Genomic DNA, 21,664 nt, shown 5'->3' on the forward strand with positions numbered 1-21,664 from the left:
ACCTACTTGCTGTGACTATTTTGCAGATGAGGAGTGGCAGCTGGAGGACAGAAGTAACGCTACACTCTCTGTGGACACCGACTGCATGCAGCTGTTGGCGAACGCCCTGGACCACCCCACGTGTCCACTGGATGACCTGCCTCCAGAGACCGTCCAGCAGCGCCAGCAGTGCCGTGTGCAGCTGTGGGAAGACATGGTGCAGAGGTCACCCCACATACCCGTCACCAGCTACCTGGCCTACACGCAGAGGGCGACCGTCAACCTCTGCCTCTTGGCCTGGATGACAGCGAACTCTTTCGGCATTTGTCAGGACGTCCCCTTCAGTATGATGCAGTCCGTACACGACGCTCGTTGCTATTTCGATAGTCCTGAAGACCGGTCGTGTCTGGAGTCGAATGTTACAGACGCCATCTGCTCTGTTTCCAGAGCTATTCTGTTGTTGAAGTGTAACGATTTTTCCTTCCACAAGAGTCTCGATGTATGTATTGTCCACCTTTACACAAACGGATCGAACTCTACAACGGACAAGTTATCGGGGCTGGACGGGTACGAAAAGGCAACAGAAAGAACACTGAACTACAAAGATAGTCTAAGCAATGCCACCTTGAAATACAAGGATTTTAAAATTGACAGCTTAAAACCCTTAGAAATCTCATTTATAGCCGTGAATATTATTTTCCGCTTTCTGACTGCCGGAGTGTACACGTACCTTCCCCAGTTACGTAATTTGCCCGGAATGATATTCTTGTCATTCCAGGTGACGGGTATAGTCCAGATCCTGTGTTCTGAGGTCATGTACCGCATGGCCGGTGTCCCCGACTTGGCTACGGCAGTGCTGGTCGATAGTGCCCTCACACTCCTCAGTTGTATCTGGCTAAACTCGTTCTGCTACCAAATGTACGCATGCATTCGCCACCTGAGGCTTCCTAACGACTTACTACCTGCTGAAGCGAGAAAGGCGTTCCGCCGACAGGTGCTGTACGCGTTAATAGCGTGGAGTATAGTATGTGGAGCAAGTATCGCTTTGGAAAAGACGAGCAGATATTACCTGGTCCATAGTCGGATAATATTTCTGGTGGGCATTTCACTGTCCATAGGTTACAATTTGGCCTGTCTCGGACTAGTGGGGTACATGTACCTACGTAATAAGAAATCCATGACTCAACTCAAAATTTATAGTAACAATAAATTTGGCTCCAAGAGACAACTTTTTTATGTGTCAGTTAAGACTATCATCTTAAGTGGGGTATGCATAATTATTAGAATTGGGTTCCACCAGGCTGAAGGCATAGCACAGTTCGTATATTACGTGCACATAGCTACCATGGTTCAGGGACCACTGCTGTTCGTTTTTTTCATTTGTAACGAAGCAACGCTCCCCCTTCTCAAGAACAGACTACTGGCATGTTGGAACCCACACGTCATCAGTCTGCAGCAAGAACTGTGTTCGACAGCTGAGAGAAATTTGGCACTGAGGGAAAACAAACAGTTTCTGACTGTGGAATCCTCACTGTAAAATGTCCACGAGTATTCTTCTCAAAAGGCTGTCTTCATTGTAGACCGTACTGAAGCGAGTGATCAGCTGTAAGGATTGTATCTAACTAGTACGACAAAATTAATTGCGTCTGATATTGTACAACAAGTGCATCAGTTTTCCAGTTTGTTTTTTATATATAACTGCATGCTTATTTATACTTGGTAGCTTCTTTCTATATATTTTAATGCACAGCAAGTAATTAATTACTATAATTGAATCAGAATGAAAATAAGAAGAAAGTTCTTGTCCTACTTCCTCTACTCGGAATATGTTTAAGAACAATTTAATATATCTAACATTGGTGAAAGACAAAAACAATGACAGGACTTCTGTAAATTATTTTAACCATCGTTTCCTAAAGCAAAACTGACAGAATGAACTCTCACAGAGTATTTCCAGGAATTTTTGTTTTTTTTTTTCCTGATTCAAATTAAGCTTTTAGCAGACACCAGCAATTGTCTTATACTGAGAACTGCATAATCATTTAGTACACAATTAACTGCACAGTTATGCCTCGTCTTGTGTCTCGGTGTAAATGGAACGGCACGAGTTGTGATGTTTGACTTGTACAAGCTGTCACTTTTTCTGGAACTTTTAAATGAGTTTCACCTCAGGCAACACTCCGTGTACCTGAAAATTATCAGATTGTACCATATTAAACTACATCTTGAGACGGAAGTTTTCATTACGTGTTTATTTATTTATATATTTCATTAATTACTTTTATTTATGGTATGTGAAATATGAAAATTATAGATATGTGCATAAAATTATACATGTATATGATTTTTCATATAAGTACTATGGCAACATAAATCAACAGCAACGTAAAATTAGAGGAACAGGAAGAGACAACTGAAGAGCAGCAGTGTGAGGAAGGACATGTAACAGCTTTTGCTATGCTGATTAGTGGTTTGATTTGAGAATATGGGACAAATATTTACAGTAAAGAACTCTAAAAAATAATTATCAGTGTGAAATATTCTTTGAAGTGAATGTATTGAAGATAGTGTTACACCAGATTGGAGTAGCGTCGTTTGTGAGATGGGACGGTGGCTTGTTGAGTGAGTGAGAGACACGAAAAGGAAGTATGGAAGATGTTAACATATATGCAAATGGACCCGGTGTCTGTATGATGTTAATATCCAGACCAAATGAACACCCTGCCATAAATGCTACTACATAGATTAGATTTTCAGGCATTGTCTAATTACAGCACTCATCACTCGTTTGCCAGCCAATAGTAATATCAACAGCGATTTAGTGATATTTAAGAAGCACGAGTTGCCATACTGGATACAGCGGAAGCACAGATTGTGTCACCACTCACCATCCTCATATGTCATGAGGTAGGGTGAGAGGTGAAGCCTGCTCGACTACGTCTTTCATCAGAGAGAAACACTGATGGTACAAGCCAACCAATGTACATCACTTGTGCGTAGCAATTGTAGCAAGCATGAATATTTGAAAGATTATACACATTAAAGACTTCTCTCCCATGTTTCCTGATGCAAGTTATTTTAGAAGAAATTAATTCCACAGTTACAAAATTGTTGAGGCTTTCGTGGCCACTTGTTGACAAACTGCCTATTGGCTTCTGTCTCGGGTTCTTCGGCCGAGCTCATCTAATGATTTTTCTGACGTTTAACCAGAAAAAGAAATGTCGGGTACGGCCTTTCTGCCATACATTCCCAGAGTGACGGACAGAATCGGCTGTATATTGTGCAAACATGGCGTAAAGAGGATTTTCAAACCGACAAGGAAGATCAAAGAGTGTCTTAGATCGGCGAAGGAGAAAAGAGACCCACTTGCAATGTCGGGAATATACCGCATACCATGCACATGCGGAAAAGTTTATGTCGGGATCAAGGAGCATAAGCGACATTGCAGGTTGGGGCAGGTGGAGAAATCGGCCGTGGCAGAACACACACTGAATGAGACCGACCACGTAATAAAATTCGCCGGCACAGAAGTTCTGGCTGTAGAGAACCACTATCACATGTGCTTGTTCAGAGAAGCTGTAGAAATACAAAAACACGCGAACAGTTTGAACAAGAAAGAGGAAAGCCTTAAGGTAAATGGATCCTAGCTCCCTGTACTGCAGCGAACGACCGTCGCAGGTAGCAAGAGGAGAACCGCACCGGAAATGACCGCGGAGAAGCCCTCGGACGTTGGCGCGCCAGGTACATATAGTCTGCGCCCGCGAGCTCGGCTCCAGTTCACCACCGGCAATGGAGGGTGAAGCTTTGACAATGCCAACCACTCGTGCTGGTGAAACGTCAGAAAAATCATTAGATGAACGTCGGCCGAAGAACCTGAGACAGAAGCCAATAGGCAATTCCACAGTTGTTGTATTAACTTGGTGGTACTATAGCAAATACACTACTCAGGCAAGCACTAGGTGCAAACTATACTCATGTTCAGAAAAAACAGAACACCGTTAATGACTGGAGATAGGAATTTCATATTCACAGGACATGTTCTGCAGAAATGATTATCAATTCAGTCACCTCGGTTCAGCATGTGTCCTGTTCCCTGATAGGCACAGGGTCTGCCATTGGCCCTGATAACTTGTTCCGTGCGTGATGGGATCAATGTATGTAAGGTGTGAAAGGCTTCCTGTGGTATAGCAATCCGTGCTCCATTCACCTGGTTCTGGATCACAGCACTGCAGCTGTCATTCCAACACAACCCACTCATTTGCGGCTGGCGACAAGTCTGGCGATCTGGCGGGAGACGGCAAAAGGCTGACATCCAGTGGCACCAAGAAGGCATGTGTTGCAGCATGTGGTCGTGCATTGTCTTGCTGAAAAATGGCTTCTGGAGTGTTGTGCAGAAAGGGTGTGGCTACAGGTCGCAGAATGTCATTCACCTAGGCCACACTGCTATCAGTGCCCTGGATATGCATCATCCGTGGATTGAGGTTTGTGGATGTACCCAGTGGCACCCCACACTGTAAGGCCTCGAGTTGCCACTGTATGTCTTGTGTGAATGCGATCACTGTGATGCCACTTGTAAACTCCCCCTTCCTAATCGGTCTACTGGATTGCGATATAATTGGCCGTGATCGCATATGTCTAATGAAATTTGACAGGCAGTAAGGGTACCGTTACTGGAGGAAAATAATACCAGTTAGCAGGAGGAAAGTGTACAACAGGCCCTTCTGAAGGAAGAATCTACTCTAAATACTGATAATAACTCTGTCTTTATTCTTTTCGGCATACTTGGTCTTTACTATTTTCAAGCACATTTCCTCACTTTGTACTTTTACAAATATTCTATCTTCTTTCATCCTTCTGCATCTTGAAAGTAGCACAATTTCAGTACACATTCAGATTCGTTTTCTCATAACAAACCGTCATCCACATCAAAGTCGTTTGAGAAAAATTTGTCCGGCTCTGTCACCGAAAGCAGTTTATCTAGTGGTTTTTTTAATTTCCCATTATTGGACATTTATAATTCCTTCCTGTTCTGGGTTTGTTAAATTTTGACCCCAACACTGTAAATTTTTCATCAATTTCTTCTATTAACGAACCTTGTATTACCAATAATTCGCTAACTGTCAAGTCAGGTAAATTTCCTTCAGAATGATGGCTGTCATCTTCCAAATTGCTTGCAGAAAAGTGCTCTGTTTCTGCTTCTAATTCTTCTCTCAAACTCACGCAGCCCACACCACTCCCGTCTGACTGTATGACGTCAGCCTTAACCTCGTAGATGTAAATCTACATGGCTTTCAATTACTCGTACCCAGTCATCATCAGCAAACTCGTCTTGCCCCTCTTCGGAAATTTTGCCTTGGTTTTCTTTTGGACTAGTGTCCTTGGGATTGCTGCTTCAATTACTAGAACATTTGGACAAGCTTGCGACTTCGGTGCGGAGCTTCCTGTTTCTTCATAAACGCTAGTTTCATGCGGATTGAGAAGCGTCCGCTCTCCTCATTTGCACACCTGCCATCCAATCCTCTGTAGTCTTCAGTCTGTTGTATATCTGCCCGAACTGACCTAACCACACCTCCTCACATTCCGCATTGCCCTGAGCGATAATGGAAGTTTTATCTGATATCGGCTTCTTTAATTATGCCAGTGAATTATACTGTCCAGGAGCCTGCGGTACCGTTGTTGCTTTAACATCAGCAGCCTCTTCCTTAGTGACCAGCCTCTACTTTCACTGTTATTACAGACAGTGATCACTTTGTCAGCTGCCGTTTCATATTCATATATTGTTACTGTGGCTGCGTTACTCACTCTGTCTTCTTGCAGATTCTCCCATTGCCAATTTATCCGCTCGGATCTGTCACAGCAATGTTGCCTAGGCTTTATTATGGGCCACCAAGGCCTTTCCAGACCAGCACGGCTAATGGTTACCCTGATTAAGTACGACAGGCCCGTTTCTATCCATCTGTCAAAATTGCTGATTATGCTCCTACCCTCTAACATTCCGCTAAGAACCGTGTAATATTCACATGATACTGGCCTCTGTCATTTCTACTATTGTTGTTCTCACTATGCCTGTCGTTATATTGATGTGAGTTATTACCGTGGTGGTGGTTACCGTTAGTGCCATTGTTATTGTTGTTATTATTGATACTGTTGTGGTAATTGTTGCTTTTACCACGACTTTTAAAATTTTCACGGTTATTCCACCAATTATTTTCATCTATGACCTTTTCTAAGAATGCAGTAATTGTTCTGTAACTACTGTCTATGTTCCTCTTGGAATCATCTGGAAGCTTCTTCCCCAACTCCTAGACAATCTGCGATTCAGTACGTCGGTCATGCAAATATTCCAGGCTGCGGATCCAATATTCACAGAATTCTTTCATTTAGCCATGCAAGTTTGCATCGTAGAGTTTTGATACTATGAACTAGCTAGCGCCATTCACTCTCCTGCTTCTGCCCTGACCAATCTTATTTCAAGAACAAATTCTTAAATTCTTGAAAGCTCGAGTTCACATCGAGGTTTAAGCCCCATCGCTTAGCCTCACCTGCAAGCATGTCGAGTACCGCGTTAAGTTTTCTCTTACTTGTTCACGGTTCAGGCAATTCCCTTTTACAGTTTTTAATGAAGTCAGCCCTGCTTTTTGAGGGGATCAAAATGCTCCTCATTCACAAAGATTTCAATGTAATGTGCATGGCATGAGACATAGCGCAGCTTTTTGTCTAATCTCTTGTCTAGTTCAGTTACTTTTGTAACAGCTTGGGAGATGGTCATTGCTAATGTTTCCATTTCCCACTTTTTCTCATCACATGTAATAAACTGTTTCTTCACTCTAGTATCTATGTCTGATACTAAAGTATGCAAATTCGTAACCTTTTCCCTATCTAATTCCACCATTTCAATAATGGACCAACGGTCTTTCTATTTAGGCTTCTTATTTCGACTGTACCTCTGTCATGTCTTGCTCAAGATTACCGAGTACACAATTCATTGCAATTGTTTCTTTCTTGATTTCATCTACTTCCTTAACGACCCCAATGTTATTGTTAACTATCATGATTTATTTGTTCTCTTCATCTATTTTACTAAATTGTGCATCAATTTCTCTGTTAATTCCCTTCAGTGAAAGTAAATAAAGGGTGGCAACATAAGGACCTTGAAGGGAATTTCTCAGTTCAGTGCAAAGGATAAGAAGGGATGGATGGAAAAGGTGACCTGAGGACCATTCTGAAGGGATGGAAGTATAGCAGATGACGTGACAGACAAAGAAATGGAAGTTGAACTGGAAAACATTGGGGATTCAGTTCTCGACCCAAAATTTAACAAAGCTTTGGAAAAATTCTGCACAAGCAAGGCAGGGTGGTATAATAATATTCCTTCACAATTTCTATCATCCTTGTAGAGGGTGACAAACAAATAGTTATTCATATTCGTCTGTAGCGTCTATGAGACTAAAAATTAACAGTAATGAACAGTCACACTTTCAGAAAAATATAATCCAGGATCTCGAGATAGAAGCTAGGGCAAATAAGCATAGGATACTCTGCATAAAGAGCTCAGCATGTCTTATATTCAAGTTGGTGATAGGAACAATATACAGAAGAATGGAAAAGAAAGTTGAAGATCTGTTAGAGGATGATCAATTTGTATTTCAGATATTTGAAGGCCCCGGAGAGAGCGTTATGACTTTGCATTTGATAGTGGAGGCAGGATTTAAGAAAAACGGAAAAACGAAGGAACCCTCGTTAGATAAGGCTACCTTTAAAAAGTCTTTGACGACGTGAAATAGTGAAATGAAATTCACAAAAAATATGCATATGATATAGGGAAAGGCAGGTAGTATACAAAATGTACAATAATAAACAAGGAATAGTAAGAATGAAGAAAGAAGTACTCTGATTACAAGAGGTTTAAGACAGAGATGCAGTCATTCTTCCAAGTTGAAGATAGGAGAACTGATGATGGAACTATAGAAACATTCACGAATAGGAATAAAGTTTAGAGTGAGAGGATTTCATTAATAGGATTTGCTGAAGGCACTGCTACCCTCACTGATAGTGAAGAAGAATTAGCTGAGGTGTTGAATGGAATGAATTACCTAATGCACATAGAATTTAGATTTATAAACAAAAGAAAGACAAAAGTATTGGGGGGTAATAGAAATGAGATTGGCGATGAGCTTAACATAAAAACTGGGAACTACTATGCAGACCAGTTTAAGGACTTCTGCTCCCAAGCAAACTTATGCATGAGGGATGAAGCAACATTGTTATAAGAAGTAAACTAGCAAAGGCACAGAAGCTATCCCTTGCAAGACAAGGCTAGTAGCAATTTGATGATCTACTAACCTGAGGGATAAATATCTAAGAATGCACGCTTGGAGCACAGAATTGTAGGAAAATGGGTCATGGATTGTGGGAAAAACAGGAAAAGGAGTGAATGGAGGTGTTCCAAAAGTGTTGCTACAGAATTATGTTGAAAATTAGGTGAACAGAGGAAAGGAAATGTGGACGTTCTCTGCAGAATTGGCAAGAATAGCAATATGTGGATAACTGTGAGAAGGAGAAGAGGCAGTATAATAGGACAAGCGTCATGACATAAGGGAAAAAACTTCCATAGTACTGGAGGGAGAGAGAGAGTTAAAACTGTAGGAGAAGATGGAAACAGGAATACATCCAACAAATAATTGAGAACTCTGTGTGCAAGTGTTACTGTGAAGTGAAGAGGTTGCTGCCTCCCCACCTTCCACCACCCAATCTGCTGACAAGAAAGCAAATACAGCAGGACAACATGAGATTGTAAATCTGTTACTGAAACCGATCTGCAGTGGGCAGAGATATGGTTTTCACTTTGCTTGGTGACCAAAGTGTTTCACGCCTCGAGGACCCGAGGTAGGACAGTCCTTCTCTATCGACAATTTCTTGTTAATAGTTGTTTAATACAGAACTCTGAGATTATTTCTCTTCTCTCATTCCTACAACTGATTCCAGTACTCCATGATTATTAGCTCTTCATCTTGCTTTACATGCCGATTTACCTGTTTGCTGTTGTCCCATACTCTCTCTTCCTGTCACTAGATTTTCTGGGTTTGGCGTTGGCTTATATGCCTGAATTATTGTCGGCACTGGTTTGCTGATTCCGATGAGAACAAATCACCGAACTCTTCATAATATCTCACTATCTGCACAACCTCCTTATTCATAGCTAACCTATCTCTTGTTATACAATTTTCTCATCCCGTGAATATCACACCACTTTTCATCCGACCATATACCTCGATCTTCATTTGATTTCATTTTTTATACCCGCATTAAACCTATCTTTCAGATATTTTAGCTTACCTACATGTAATGTAGGGCATTGCTGTTGGTGAACACTTATCATTGAAAGACCATGTAGACAATATTTGCAAGAAAATCAGTAGAAATGTGTATCTACTGAAACGGGTCTCAGCCTTCTTGGACCATGATACTTTAAGGCAAATGTATTTTGGGTTAATTCATCTGCACCTTCAGTATGGTATTGAGATATGGGGTGGGGCATCAGCAGTTCATATAGATAGACTTTTTAGATTACAAAAAAAGGCAGTAAGATTGGTAGCCAAGGTAAATAAGAGAGAGCCTTGTAGAGACATCTTTGGAAAATATAAAATTCTTACGGCGTACTCCATGTATATACTGCAGACAGTCATGCTCGTGAAACAAAATCCTGAATTTAATATGAGAAACAGTAATGTATACAACTATGACACGGGGAAGGGAAAATTTTCATAGAATTGTGACCAATAAAGAGGCAACAGACCACAGTCCACACAGAATGGGAGCAATTTTCTACAGTGCACTACCCTGTGAACTGAAGAAAGTAAATCCAAATATGCTAAAGAGTAGACTGAAGCAATTATTAATAGAGAAGTGTTGTTACTCTATAGAGGACTTTAAGTTGTAGTGCCATCTTGGGAAACAGTGTATATAGACAAGGTCTCCAATCTATCAGTGGTATGAAAGAATGTAATTATACACCGTATTATGTGTACTGTACTATTATAAATATAAGCTAAATTGTGTTACACAATAGAGGAATCTACCTGTAGTGCACTTTCGAAAAATAATGTGTACAGACATGTATCTGATCCATATGTTGTTATGAAAGAGTGTAATTATTTTACTGTATATGTGTAATGTAATCTAAATTTTCCTGACAATGTCCGAAAACTTTTTGTTATATAAATAAATAAATGTATGTGTGTGTGTGTGTGTGTGTGTGTGTGTGTGTGTGTGTGTGTGTGTCTTTAGTGAGGGAACTCAGCACATGCAAGAGACAGCAGCAACGTCAGATGGGTGAATGTGGATATCGTGGGTAGTGCAGCTGCAGCAGGAACCCTGCTGTGGGTCTGGCAGTGAGTGCTGGCAGTGAGCCTGCTGTCTGAAATGGCTGGTGAGCTGCACAGAGAGGCACAGTGTGTCAATACGGAGATCTGGAGACAGATCACTACATGTAGGTGCACCCAATGCGAACAAACAAAAAATAGTGATTTACTTAAAATAACTGTCTCATCAGTGATCTAGTCACATTCAGTTTCTTAGATGAAGTCGCCACAGCAGTAGTTCACCACAGTAATGACAGATGGCTTGCAATAAAGCACGTATCAAAAGTATTTGCAACAACAAACAGTCATGTTAAGCTTACTTACAGAGCTATTGTCTGCTCTCCCCATTAGCACACCTGCCATCTGATCCTCTGTAGTTCTTCAGTTCATCGTATATCCACCCAAACTGACATAATCACACCTCCTCACGTTCCGCATTTCCCTGAGCGATAACTGAAGTTTCATTTGATACCAGCTCCTTTAATTCTACCATTGACTCATAGTGTATGGGAGCCTGCGGTACCGTTGTTGCTTTAACAGAGGCAGCCTCTACTTTCACTCTTATTACGGACAGTGATCGCTTTGTCGACTGCCGTTTCATATTCATATATTGTTACTGCGGGTGCATTACTCGCTTCGTCTTCTTGCAAATTCTCCCATCGCCAATTTATCCACTTGGATCTGTCACAGTGATGTTGCCTAGGCTTTATTATGGGCTGCCAAGGTCTTCCCAAACCAGCACGGCTTATGGTTTCCCGGATTAAGTACGACAGGCCCGTTTCTATGTGTCAGTCAAAGTTGCTGATTTTGCTCCTGCCCTCTAACATTCTGCTAAGAACCGCATAACATTCACATGATACTGGCCTCTGTCATTTCTACTGTTGTTGTTCTCACTATGACTGTTGTTACAGTGATGCAAGTTATTACCATGGTGGTGGTTACCATTAGTGCTGTTGTTATTGTTGTTATTATTGATGTTGTGATAATTGTTGCTTTTACCACGACTTTTAAAATTTTCACGGTTATTCCACCAATTATCTTCATCTATGACTTTTTCTAAGAATGCAGTAATTGTTCTGTAACTACTGTCTATGTTCCTCTTGGAATCATCTGCAAGCTTCTTCCCCAACTCCTAGACAATCTGCAATTCAGTTCGTTGGTCACGCAAATATTCCAGGCTGCGGATTCAATATTCACAGAATTTTTTCATTTAGCTGTGCAAGTGTGCATCAGAGTTTTGATACTATGAACTAGCTAGCGCCATTCACTCTCCTGCTTCTGCCCTGACCAATCCTATTTCAAGAACACATTCTTAAATTCTCGAAAGCTCAAGTTCACATCAAGGTTTAAGCCCCATCTCTTAGCCTCACCCACTAGCACGTAGATTACACTGTTAATTTTTCTCTTACCTGTTCACGATTCAGGCTATACCCTTTTGCAATTTTTAATGAAGCCAGTAACGTGCAGTCCACCCTGCTTTTTGAGGGTTTCCTCACATTCTCCAGTCTGTATCGGCATCAGCTGAGGTCACAATTCATATGGTTTTGATGTTCTTTTTTTTCTATTTGGGGATTGCCTTGTACTTGACTTTCCAATAATAGGCTCCAGTTCATTTCTCTTACCTTTCGATTGTTGTTCCTGTCATGGCATTTGTCATGTTACATGCATTTTTCCTGAAGTTTTTTGTTCAGAATCACTAATACTTTCTTTCTTTCTTTTGCTGGTGCCTTGTCCCGCAGTTTCGCATGGTCGCCACTGTTAGGAACGGATTTGGCAAGGTTAGTTATAAGGGGTGGCCGGATGCTCTTCCTGCCGCCACCCCGTACCCCCTGGGACAGAATTAGTGTAACCCAGCTGTCTGCGTTGAGTGTAATCCGTGGAATAGTGCGAGCATGTTCAGATGTCTGCGAGTCGTGTAACTGAGGCGGAACGTGGGGACCAGCCCGGTATTCACCTAGTGGGATGTGCAAAGCCACCTAAAAACCACATCCAGGCTGTCCGACACACTGGCCGACATCGGTAATCCGCCGGGCGGATTCAATCCAGGGCCGGTGCGCCTACCCGAGTCCAGGAAGCAGCGCATTAGTGCTCTCAGCTAACCTGGTGGGTTTCAGAATCACTAATACTATCCCCCCTCAAAGCACTGAACTTTCCTCCTGACTCACCCTGTATTAATGTATATACACTCCTGGAAATTGAAATAAGAACACCGTGAATTCATTGTCCCAGGAAGGGGAAACTTTATTGACACATCACATGATCACACTGACAGAACCATAGGCACATAGACTCAGGCAACAGAGCATGCACAATGTCGGCACTAGTACAGTGTATATCCACCTTTCGCAGCAATGCAGGCTGCTATTCTCACCATGGAGACGATCGTAGAGATGCTGGATGTAGTCCTGTGGAACGGCTTGCCATGCCATTTCCACCTGGCGCCTCAGTTGGACCAGCGTTCGTGCCGGACGTGCAGACCGCGTGAGACGACGCTTCATCCAGTCCCAAACATGCTCAATGGGGGACAGATCCGGAGATCTTGCTGGCCAGAGTAGTTGACTTACACCTTCTAGAGCACGTTGGGTGGCACGGGATACATGCGGACGTGCATTGTCCTGTTGGAACAGCAAGTTCCCTTGCCGGTCTAGGAATGGTAGAACGATGGGTTCGATGACGGTTTGGATGTACCGTGCACTATTCAGTGTCCCCTCGACGATCACCAGTGGTGTACGGCCAGTGTAGGAGATCGCTCCCCACACCATGATGCCGGGTGTTGGCCCTGTGTGCCTCGGTCGTATGCAGTCCTGATTGTGGCGCTCACCTGCACGGCGCCAAACACGCATACGACCATCATTGGCACCAAGGCAGAAGCGACTCTCATCGCTGAAGACGACACGTCTCCATTTGTCCCTCCATTCACGCCTGTCGCGACACCCCTGGAGGCGGGCTGCACGATGTTGGGGCGTGAGCGGAAGACGGCCTAACGGTGTGCGGGACCGTAGCCCAGCTTCATGGAGACGGTTGCGAATGGTCCTCGCCGATACCCCAGGAGCAACAGTGTCCCTAATTTGCTGGGAAGTGGCGGTGCGGTCCCCTACGGCACTGCGTAGGATCCTACGGTCTTGGCGTGCATCGCTGCGGTCCGGTCCCAGGTCGACGGGCACGTGCACCTTCCGCCGACCACTGGCGACAACATCAATGTACTGTGGAGACCTCACGCCCAACGTGTTGAGCAATTCGGTGGTACGTCCACCCGGCCTCCCGCATGCCCACTATACGCCCTCGCTCAAAGTCCGTCAACTGCACATACGGTTCACGTCCACGCTGTCATGGCATGCTACCAGTGTTAAAGACTGCGATGGAGCTCCGTATGCCACGGCAAACTGGCTCACACTGACGGCGGCGGTGCACAAATGCTGCGCAGCTAGCGCCATTCGACGGCCAACACCGCGGTTCCTGGTGTGTCCGCTGTGCCGTGCGTGTGATCATTGCTTGTACAGCCCTCTCGCAGTGTCCGGAGCAAGTATGGTGGGTCTGACACACCGGTGTCAATGTGTTCTCTTTTCCATTTCCAGGAGTGTATTTACTCATTCCATATCTCAGAACGGTTTTCTTCTCGGTAGAATCTACAGAACATGAAACATGATGAATGAATAGATAATGATACCTGCCTCTATAGCCTGTAGTGGATCCAGAACAGCTTATTCATTCTCTGTAATCAAACGTTGAATTGAGACATCCTACCCAAGGTCCTCACAACCCCTCCCAAAGTGGTACCCTACCCCATTAGTGGCTGGGCCAGGCCACCTATGACACCAGCAGTGTCACGTACCAGTACTGTTGCAAACATCGCACATCCTTTTATCTCAGTATGACCACCAACGATCTGTCCTCTATGATGAATGGCCACTGCTGCCCAAAGACTAAGTTGAACAACTGGTGGCAAAGCATGCAGCTGAGCACCCCATGTTTAATTTCAGTGGCTGCTTCACAATCTGGCCTATCTGTATCTTTCCCTCAATCATCCTATGCAGATGAGAGTTATTCTTGTAATACATCCTTCAGTCAGATAATCATCCTCACCTCATTCTGCAGTAAGCCATTGTCCAGCACCCTTCTACCCAACAGTTTCTTCTTTCTCCATCCTGTCACCCTGTTCCAGTTCATTTGCCCTTGTCACCTTCAGATGTGATGCTCCCCACTGGCTCCAACAACTGCATCACATGCCTAGTGTGTGCACCTACCAGCCCTCCCTCACTACATTCCTAGCAGGTAAAATGGCTGCCTCCCTCTGAGCCTTTACTCACACAACCCCAATCTCTCTCTCATAGACTCCCGGCCTTCTCTTCCTCCAACCACCCCAGGTGTGGCTCGTAATTAAAGGCTCTGAGGCGGAGCCGCCCCAAAATATATGTTAAAGTAAATTTCGCAAGAACGTATCACATAATTTAAATTATCAGGACGAATTTTGCATAATTCCCATTCCCATTAAGATAACGACGGTCAACGTTTTTGGAACTGTTTGTATGGATAGATGTTTTCCGAACGGTTAGTAGTGTAGTACTGCTCTTTATGGGCGACCCAAAGGCTCAGAGCTTGCAGCCTAAGGGTGTTATACCACCCACCACACGTTTTTCACGTTCCACTATCTATGTAATAAAGGAATGTAGAGTGGCTGAAACTTTGCTATCCAATCTGTACTACTCTTCGATGTGTCATTAATCGATGTTTAGTATTATTGTTTCGATAATGTTTTACGTAGTTGTTTTGTTTCTGCCATTGGCTATTTTATCTACATTTAGAATAAGTTTGCAAATGTCCCGCCAGAGTGCACTAGACTACAGTAACATAATAGTACTGCCATCTAGTGAGAGCTTCATAAGTGATTAGAGGACAAGGCACGCGAAATTTGTCCCGTTACTTTACTTTCCTTGCTTGCTGATGCTGACTGCTTTTGTTGATATCGTGTGATATTAGCAAGTTTCTTTTTCGGAGTGTATTTTGCAAGATTTTAGTGAGTTTTACTTGCACAAGACGTGTGACATCACCAAAACATCACAGTATCGTCATGCGAAATCGTAAAACTCGAGCTTTGGAGGTAAACCACAATAAACACCTTAAGTTTAGAACTGAAAACACCTAAAATATTAAGCAGCCGCAAAGTTAACATTCATCGCATTAAGTATCTCTCTGAAACGCGTCTTTTCATATGATTTGCTGCAAAGTGAAAATGTAATGATGACGTTTAAAAACACTAACCAAAGATTTTAACTCGAAGTTAGCTTCTAATGATATTTAATACCTGATTATAGAAGGTACAGTAGGTAAAATTATGGGTAGAGAGTGATATGCCCCCCCCCCTTCCCCTGAATTCTTAGTTGTTTATGTCAGACTAATCTGTAGCGTAACCCGAGGTCTATATTGGCTCTGATCGATAAATATCGCAGCCTTCCCCAGTATAGAAACCACGAGCCGCGCCTGCACCCTACCCAATATGCAGTCCACATCACAACTTATAAGGGGAGGCCACGACGTTTGGAATGCGGATTTACTGTAAACTTCGTACACTCGTAGTACTCCACGAGGACAACAAAATGTGTAAGCAGTAGCACGTACTTCTCAAGTGTTACTGAGAAAATCACAAGATAATTTTGGTCATCAACTATATACCTGTGCGTGGCCATTTTTACCATGAAGCGGCTGCAGCCTAGTGGTGCTGGCACAGTAGCTCCGCGTGTTCGGTCACAGAGTTAGCTGCCCTCTTTAATATATATATATATATATATATATATAAAACCACAGCGAACGGATCAACGAACAAACTGATCGGGTGTTATCGGAGTCCGCCCTCAACAAATTCAGTGAACAATATAGAATAATTTTTATTTATTATTATTATTTTTTTTTTTTTTTTAAGAAAGTGGTTGGCGTTTGAGCCGCTGGATCACTGGTTCGAGTTCCGTTCGTCAGTTTCTTTTTTATTTTCAAGACAGTCATTTTCTTTACTATTTATATTACATTTGATATAATGGGAAAAATATGTGTAATTGGAGGAACTTTTATTAAATTTACAATGTTATTTGGCAGTATACTAATTTTTATTATCACAAATAATATAATATTCATAACTATCGACTAGTAAACGACCAAACGCATAAAGTGATGCTCAAAATGTATGCTTGTCCGTGTCTTCAAAACTGTTCTTATTTAATCGAAAGAGAATGAGAAATTGCTTCCCAGAAGACGCTATTAAAATACACTCAATACTGCATAACCAATTATCAGTGCTGATTTTCAAGGAAATACTGGGGTATGCATTGTTTGCTACCAAACAAGAGAGGTTTTTGAAAATGTTACCGAGGTTTGTTTTTCCATGGAAAATGTCAAAAGACCTTGCGTATGTGGAAAAATAGCATTTATTCAATGCAGCTGGTGCCGTTTAACTTCATGTTTTCCATGATTTTACGAAAACACCATCCTGCAACTTGTACTCGTAATGTCGAAAGCGACGATTAATTGTACATCTTTCGAAAGCCGTCTGTGCCGATCAAAACTTGGAGGTGACAAATCATTTCGGGCTTCGTCCAGGTATGAGGGATTTCTCAAATCACAGACAAGCATACATTTTCAGCATCACTTTATGCGTGTGGTCGTTTACTAGTCAATAGTTATGAATATTATATTATTTGTGATAATAAAAATTAGTAGACTGCAAAATAACATTGTAAATTTAATAAAAGTTCATCCGATTACACGTATTTTCCCCGTTATAACAATTGTAATATAAATAGTAAAGAAAATGACTGTGCTGAAAAAAAAAAAAAACTGACAAACGGAACTCGATCCAGCGGCTTGAACGCCAACCAGTTTTTTTTTTTTTTTTAAAAAAAAAAGAACATTGTGTCCTATATTGTTGGTTGAACTTGTTCAGGGCGGACGTCTGATAACACCCATTCAGTTTGTTCATTGATCCGTTCGCTCAGTTCTTTTTATTAGAAAAGGAAGCTGACGCTCTGACCGACCATGCTGAGCTACCGTGCCGGCACCACTCGGCTGCAGCCGCTTCATGGTAAAAATGGCCACGCACAGGTATATATTTGATGACTGAAATTATCTTGTGATTTTCTCAGTAACGCTTGAGCAGTACGCGCTACTACTTACACATTTTGTTGTCCTCACGGAGTACTATGAGTGTACCAAGTTTGCAGTAAATCCATGTTCCAAACACCATGGCCTCCCCGTGTTAGTCCACCTTCTGAAATGTGGGACTGTCACTGTTCTTCCAGCCAGCACCATGTAGAGATATAGGAGATCGCATGTGAATAGGCACGTGTGTGTGTGTTTTTTTTTTCACTCTAGCTGGAAAAGGATTCATCCAAAAGGTATCTAGTATGTGTGCGCCTATCGATGATTTATTGTAGCCTAAAAAGTAAGTTACAAAATTATTTGAGCAATGCCATCCTCAACTGCAGGATTCTGTTCTCAGTATCTGACTGAAAATTCTTAATTTACTAAACATCGGAATGTGGTACAAATTGGGAACCTGGTTTTAATTTGTACCAGTGGGTGCATAAATTGTACTACCCTTATAAGCTATGTCAGTGAGCTTAAAGAAATGTACTCATCCAAGTCAGGAAGTGTTTCATATTTTAATTATTGCATCACTGAATGAGATTTTCACTCTGCAGTGGAGTGTGCGCTGATATGAAACTTGCTGGCAGATTAAAACTGTGTGCCAGACCGAGACTCGAACGCGAGACCTTTGCCTTTCACGGGCAAGTGCTCTAAGAACTGAGCTTTGCATCACTATTTGCAGACATTGCATCACTATTTGCAGACATTGAAATATCTCTTCTCTCTTCTTTCTTCACCACTGTACATTTTGCATGAATCCACATTTTGCTTTTCATGTCACTGAGCATTTCTTCATTCAACCTTCTCTGCACAACTTGCTATAAAATTCCTCTTTTATGAATGAATTTGTGGTGGCTTCCCCACAGACTCTCCAAAACACTTCCTTTTGACCAGTGATGCTCTAGTTCTAGGTTTCTTCTCCATTGCTTCAGTTAGTTTTTTCTTTTTAGCATGGACTGTTCATTAGGCAATGATCTCCTTGGTTAGATCTGGGAAGTTTTGTCTGGGACTTTCATTTCCCTTGGGTTCAGTGATATTTCTTGAATGGACACTGTCAGCCCACTTTTTGCTTGCCATGGCATCTTCTGCATTGAAATTATGGGGTGACCCATTTCATTCTGCAATGTTGAATGCAGGTTTTCTGATGTGCATAAGCTGAATATCATGTCTTCAAATACAAGAATATATTCTTTCAATTTGTTGTCAACTTCCTCAGAAGTTGCAGTTTCGTTTTTCTTTTCAGCAAGCCTCATAGTTGTTGACTTAGGCACATTTTTTATTCTTTAACATTCATTTTATCCATGATTGTCATTCAGATGTAGTGTTACAACTAAATACAATTCCTCTGTGCCTCACTTTCCACAAAGCTTTTCTGTTGGCATACTGGAATACAAAACAATAATTTCATTAATAGATTATGATAAAGACACACTAGAAAATTCACTACATACTTTCTAAACATTATGTTGCACTAATGATACTAAATGCATTGTTAAAGCTCACTATACAAGGAAGTTTCTCTGATTGTGCAGGTACAATGTCAGAAACTTGCAGTGTTACAGTGTAGGCAGTGTTGCCATTTTCTCTTTGTCAGTTTCTTTCAAATGAACCACAACGAATACAGATCCATGACTATCTGAAGACTATCTCATCTAATATTCACTCATGAATAAAACGCTGTGCTCCAACCAACATTATAACAGTAATTCTCTTTGTATCATACTGACAGTTAGGTGAAAACTACAACAAAATAAATGTTGCCTTCAGGCAATCTGTTCCTCATCACACGGAGCTCATAACTAACAATATGACTTCAAGAAGTGTGTAGTCCATGCTGACAACAGTAAATCTTGGTCAATATAAGAGGTGTCAACTATATAGCACTAGCACAAGTTAGGAGCCAGTGCAATAAAGGCAACTCTCCCCTACATTGTTTGGCATTTCACATAGACTGTTCTTAATCCAATGTAAGGTGTTTTGCTTTGATATGGACGAATTTGACTTCCTTATATACATATACATTTGGTCTATAGTGTGACAGATTAACACTGCCATATCTATTTGTTGGATAACCTGCCAGGTTAGCCAAGATAGCTAATGCGCTGCTTCCTGACTCTGGTAGGTGCACTGGCCCCAGATCGAATCCACCCGCCGGATTAACGATGAGGGCCGGTGTGCCGGCTAGCCCGGATGTGGCTTTTAGGCAGTTTTCCACATCCCCCTAGGTGAATACTGGGCTAGTCCCCATGTCCCGCCTCAGTTACAGGATATGTACACATTTGAAACACGTTCACGGGGTGGCGGCAGGAAGGCATCTGGCAACCCCTTAACATTATCATTGCCAAATCTGTACCTGACCATGCCGATCCCGTGCAACCTTGGGATAAAGGCACAAGCGACAGACAGATCTGTTTGTTGGATAGTTCTGGCACATGGGGGCAGCTACTTGTTTAACAGTGTCAAAGGATCAACCTGATAGAAATGTTTTTGTTGCTATCTTCTTTCTGGGGCTTTTTGCCAGTCTCCAGTTATCCAACATCAATTATTAATTCAAGTGTAATTCATGTCTTAGTGGTTTTTGTGTTATGGTTGGAATACTGTGACTTTAAACTACTGTATATGCTCTAAAGTGTGTGAACGTATAATACAATATCTATATGCCCTTTGTAACATTAGATCCAAATCATTTGCTTTGATTGCTTTTCTCCACTGCAGCATGTGATATGTTCAGTTTGTTATTGTTGAATGAAATTTTAAAGACTGCTATTTTGGGAAACAGTTCATTCATTGAAAGATTAGTACTCAAAACTACAAGTACAATTAGACTGTTGCTGCACAATTTATTAGTGACAAATGAAAATTTGTGTTGGACAAGGGCTCAAACCTGGATTTCCCACTTTACACAAGCAGTCATCATATTCTCTTTTGATATCTGAGCACGCCTCCAGAACCTATAAAAATCTCCATATGTCACTGAGTGTCCATGTCGTGCACTTCCACATTTGCTGATTCCCACACAGGGAGAGACTTTATTGTTGTTGTCACAACCTGCCAAGAAATGTAATACTATTTTCAGTGCCTGTGTTTGACATTGTCAATTTTTTGATTTCTTATGGCTGTCGATTGTAGTAGTGTCTGTTCCTTCAGATGTGCATGCATATCTGAAGGACATTGCATAGCACACTGTCAAACACACACTGCAAACAGTAATTCATTCACTGTTTCACACATTGTGTTCCATCACAACAAGAGCCTTCATGTAAGTGGAATGAATGAAGTTACATATTAGCTGGCAGAATAAAGAAATTCTGTTTACTTTTGTAATGTATACTAACAACAAATTATGGCAAGTACTTGTCTATTCACATTGGTAATTAAATGGTGATCACATTTTCTATGTATGATAGGAGAATACAGTCACTTTGAAAGCAGCCACCCTATACCACTCAGTTCTGTTATTATCTAAGACTTCAAACAAAGCATTTCAGCTGTACAGAGACCACTATTAGCCCAGTTAATAAAATATTCCAGACTATTATGCTGTGCTCTAAGGGATTTCACTTCAAAACCCGAAGTTTCATCCCCATTTATGGAGGACACTTTCAAGGGGAGTCGTAGCTTTGTTGATTGTCTGATTCACACCCTGGCTTGCTACTGACTATTCGCTACAGTAGCGAGCCAGGGTGTGAATCAGACATTCAACATAGCTAAAGTCCCCCTTGAAATTGTCATCTGCAGACGAGGACGAAATGTCGGGTTTTGAAGTGAAATCCTTTAGACCACAGCGTAATAGCCCAGAATATTTTATTAGTTGTGACAATTCCAGCCATGAAAGTTTACATTTTACAACCACTATTAGCTGCCTGTATAGTATGTCCCAGGAAAAAACGGCCAATATTCAAGGCTATGACAGGAATGACCATAAGAAGAGAAAAAGTGTTGTGAACATGGGCTCAAAGTCATACTGTAAGAGCTACAAGCACTTGTTCAAAAGAAAAGAAGTGTTTCACAATAATGAAGATGAAAAAGTGGTCATAGCTCGTAAGGTATCCATTTCAGAACTGAATGTTTACTAGACATTTTTTGCATCAAATGTACATTTCTATTGTGTGTGAATATTGACCATTCCTCCTGGAACGCCCTGCATACTGGAAGAAATTAGAATTGGTCCATCTTGCATAAATTTTAGT

At 41.8% G+C, this 21,664-nt stretch overlaps 1 protein-coding gene across 1 annotated transcript in view; it reads left to right on the forward strand.

Annotated features, from left to right (window-relative positions):
- Window positions 1-2,203, forward strand: part of LOC126212815 (uncharacterized) — a 128,908-nt gene extending 126,705 nt beyond the window's left edge. Inside the window, exon 7 of the mRNA XM_049940226.1 lies at window positions 27-2,203. Within this exon, the coding sequence (XP_049796183.1) occupies window positions 27-1,516 (1,490 nt within the window). The 3' untranslated portion in view covers window positions 1,517-2,203. The remainder of the gene's footprint in view (window positions 1-26) is intronic.
- Window positions 2,204-21,664: the final 19,461 nt, after the last annotated feature.

The sequence above is a fragment of the Schistocerca nitens genome, chromosome 11, assembly GCF_023898315.1.
Source record: "Schistocerca nitens isolate TAMUIC-IGC-003100 chromosome 11, iqSchNite1.1, whole genome shotgun sequence".
Lineage (NCBI taxonomy): Eukaryota > Metazoa > Arthropoda > Insecta > Orthoptera > Acrididae > Schistocerca > Schistocerca nitens.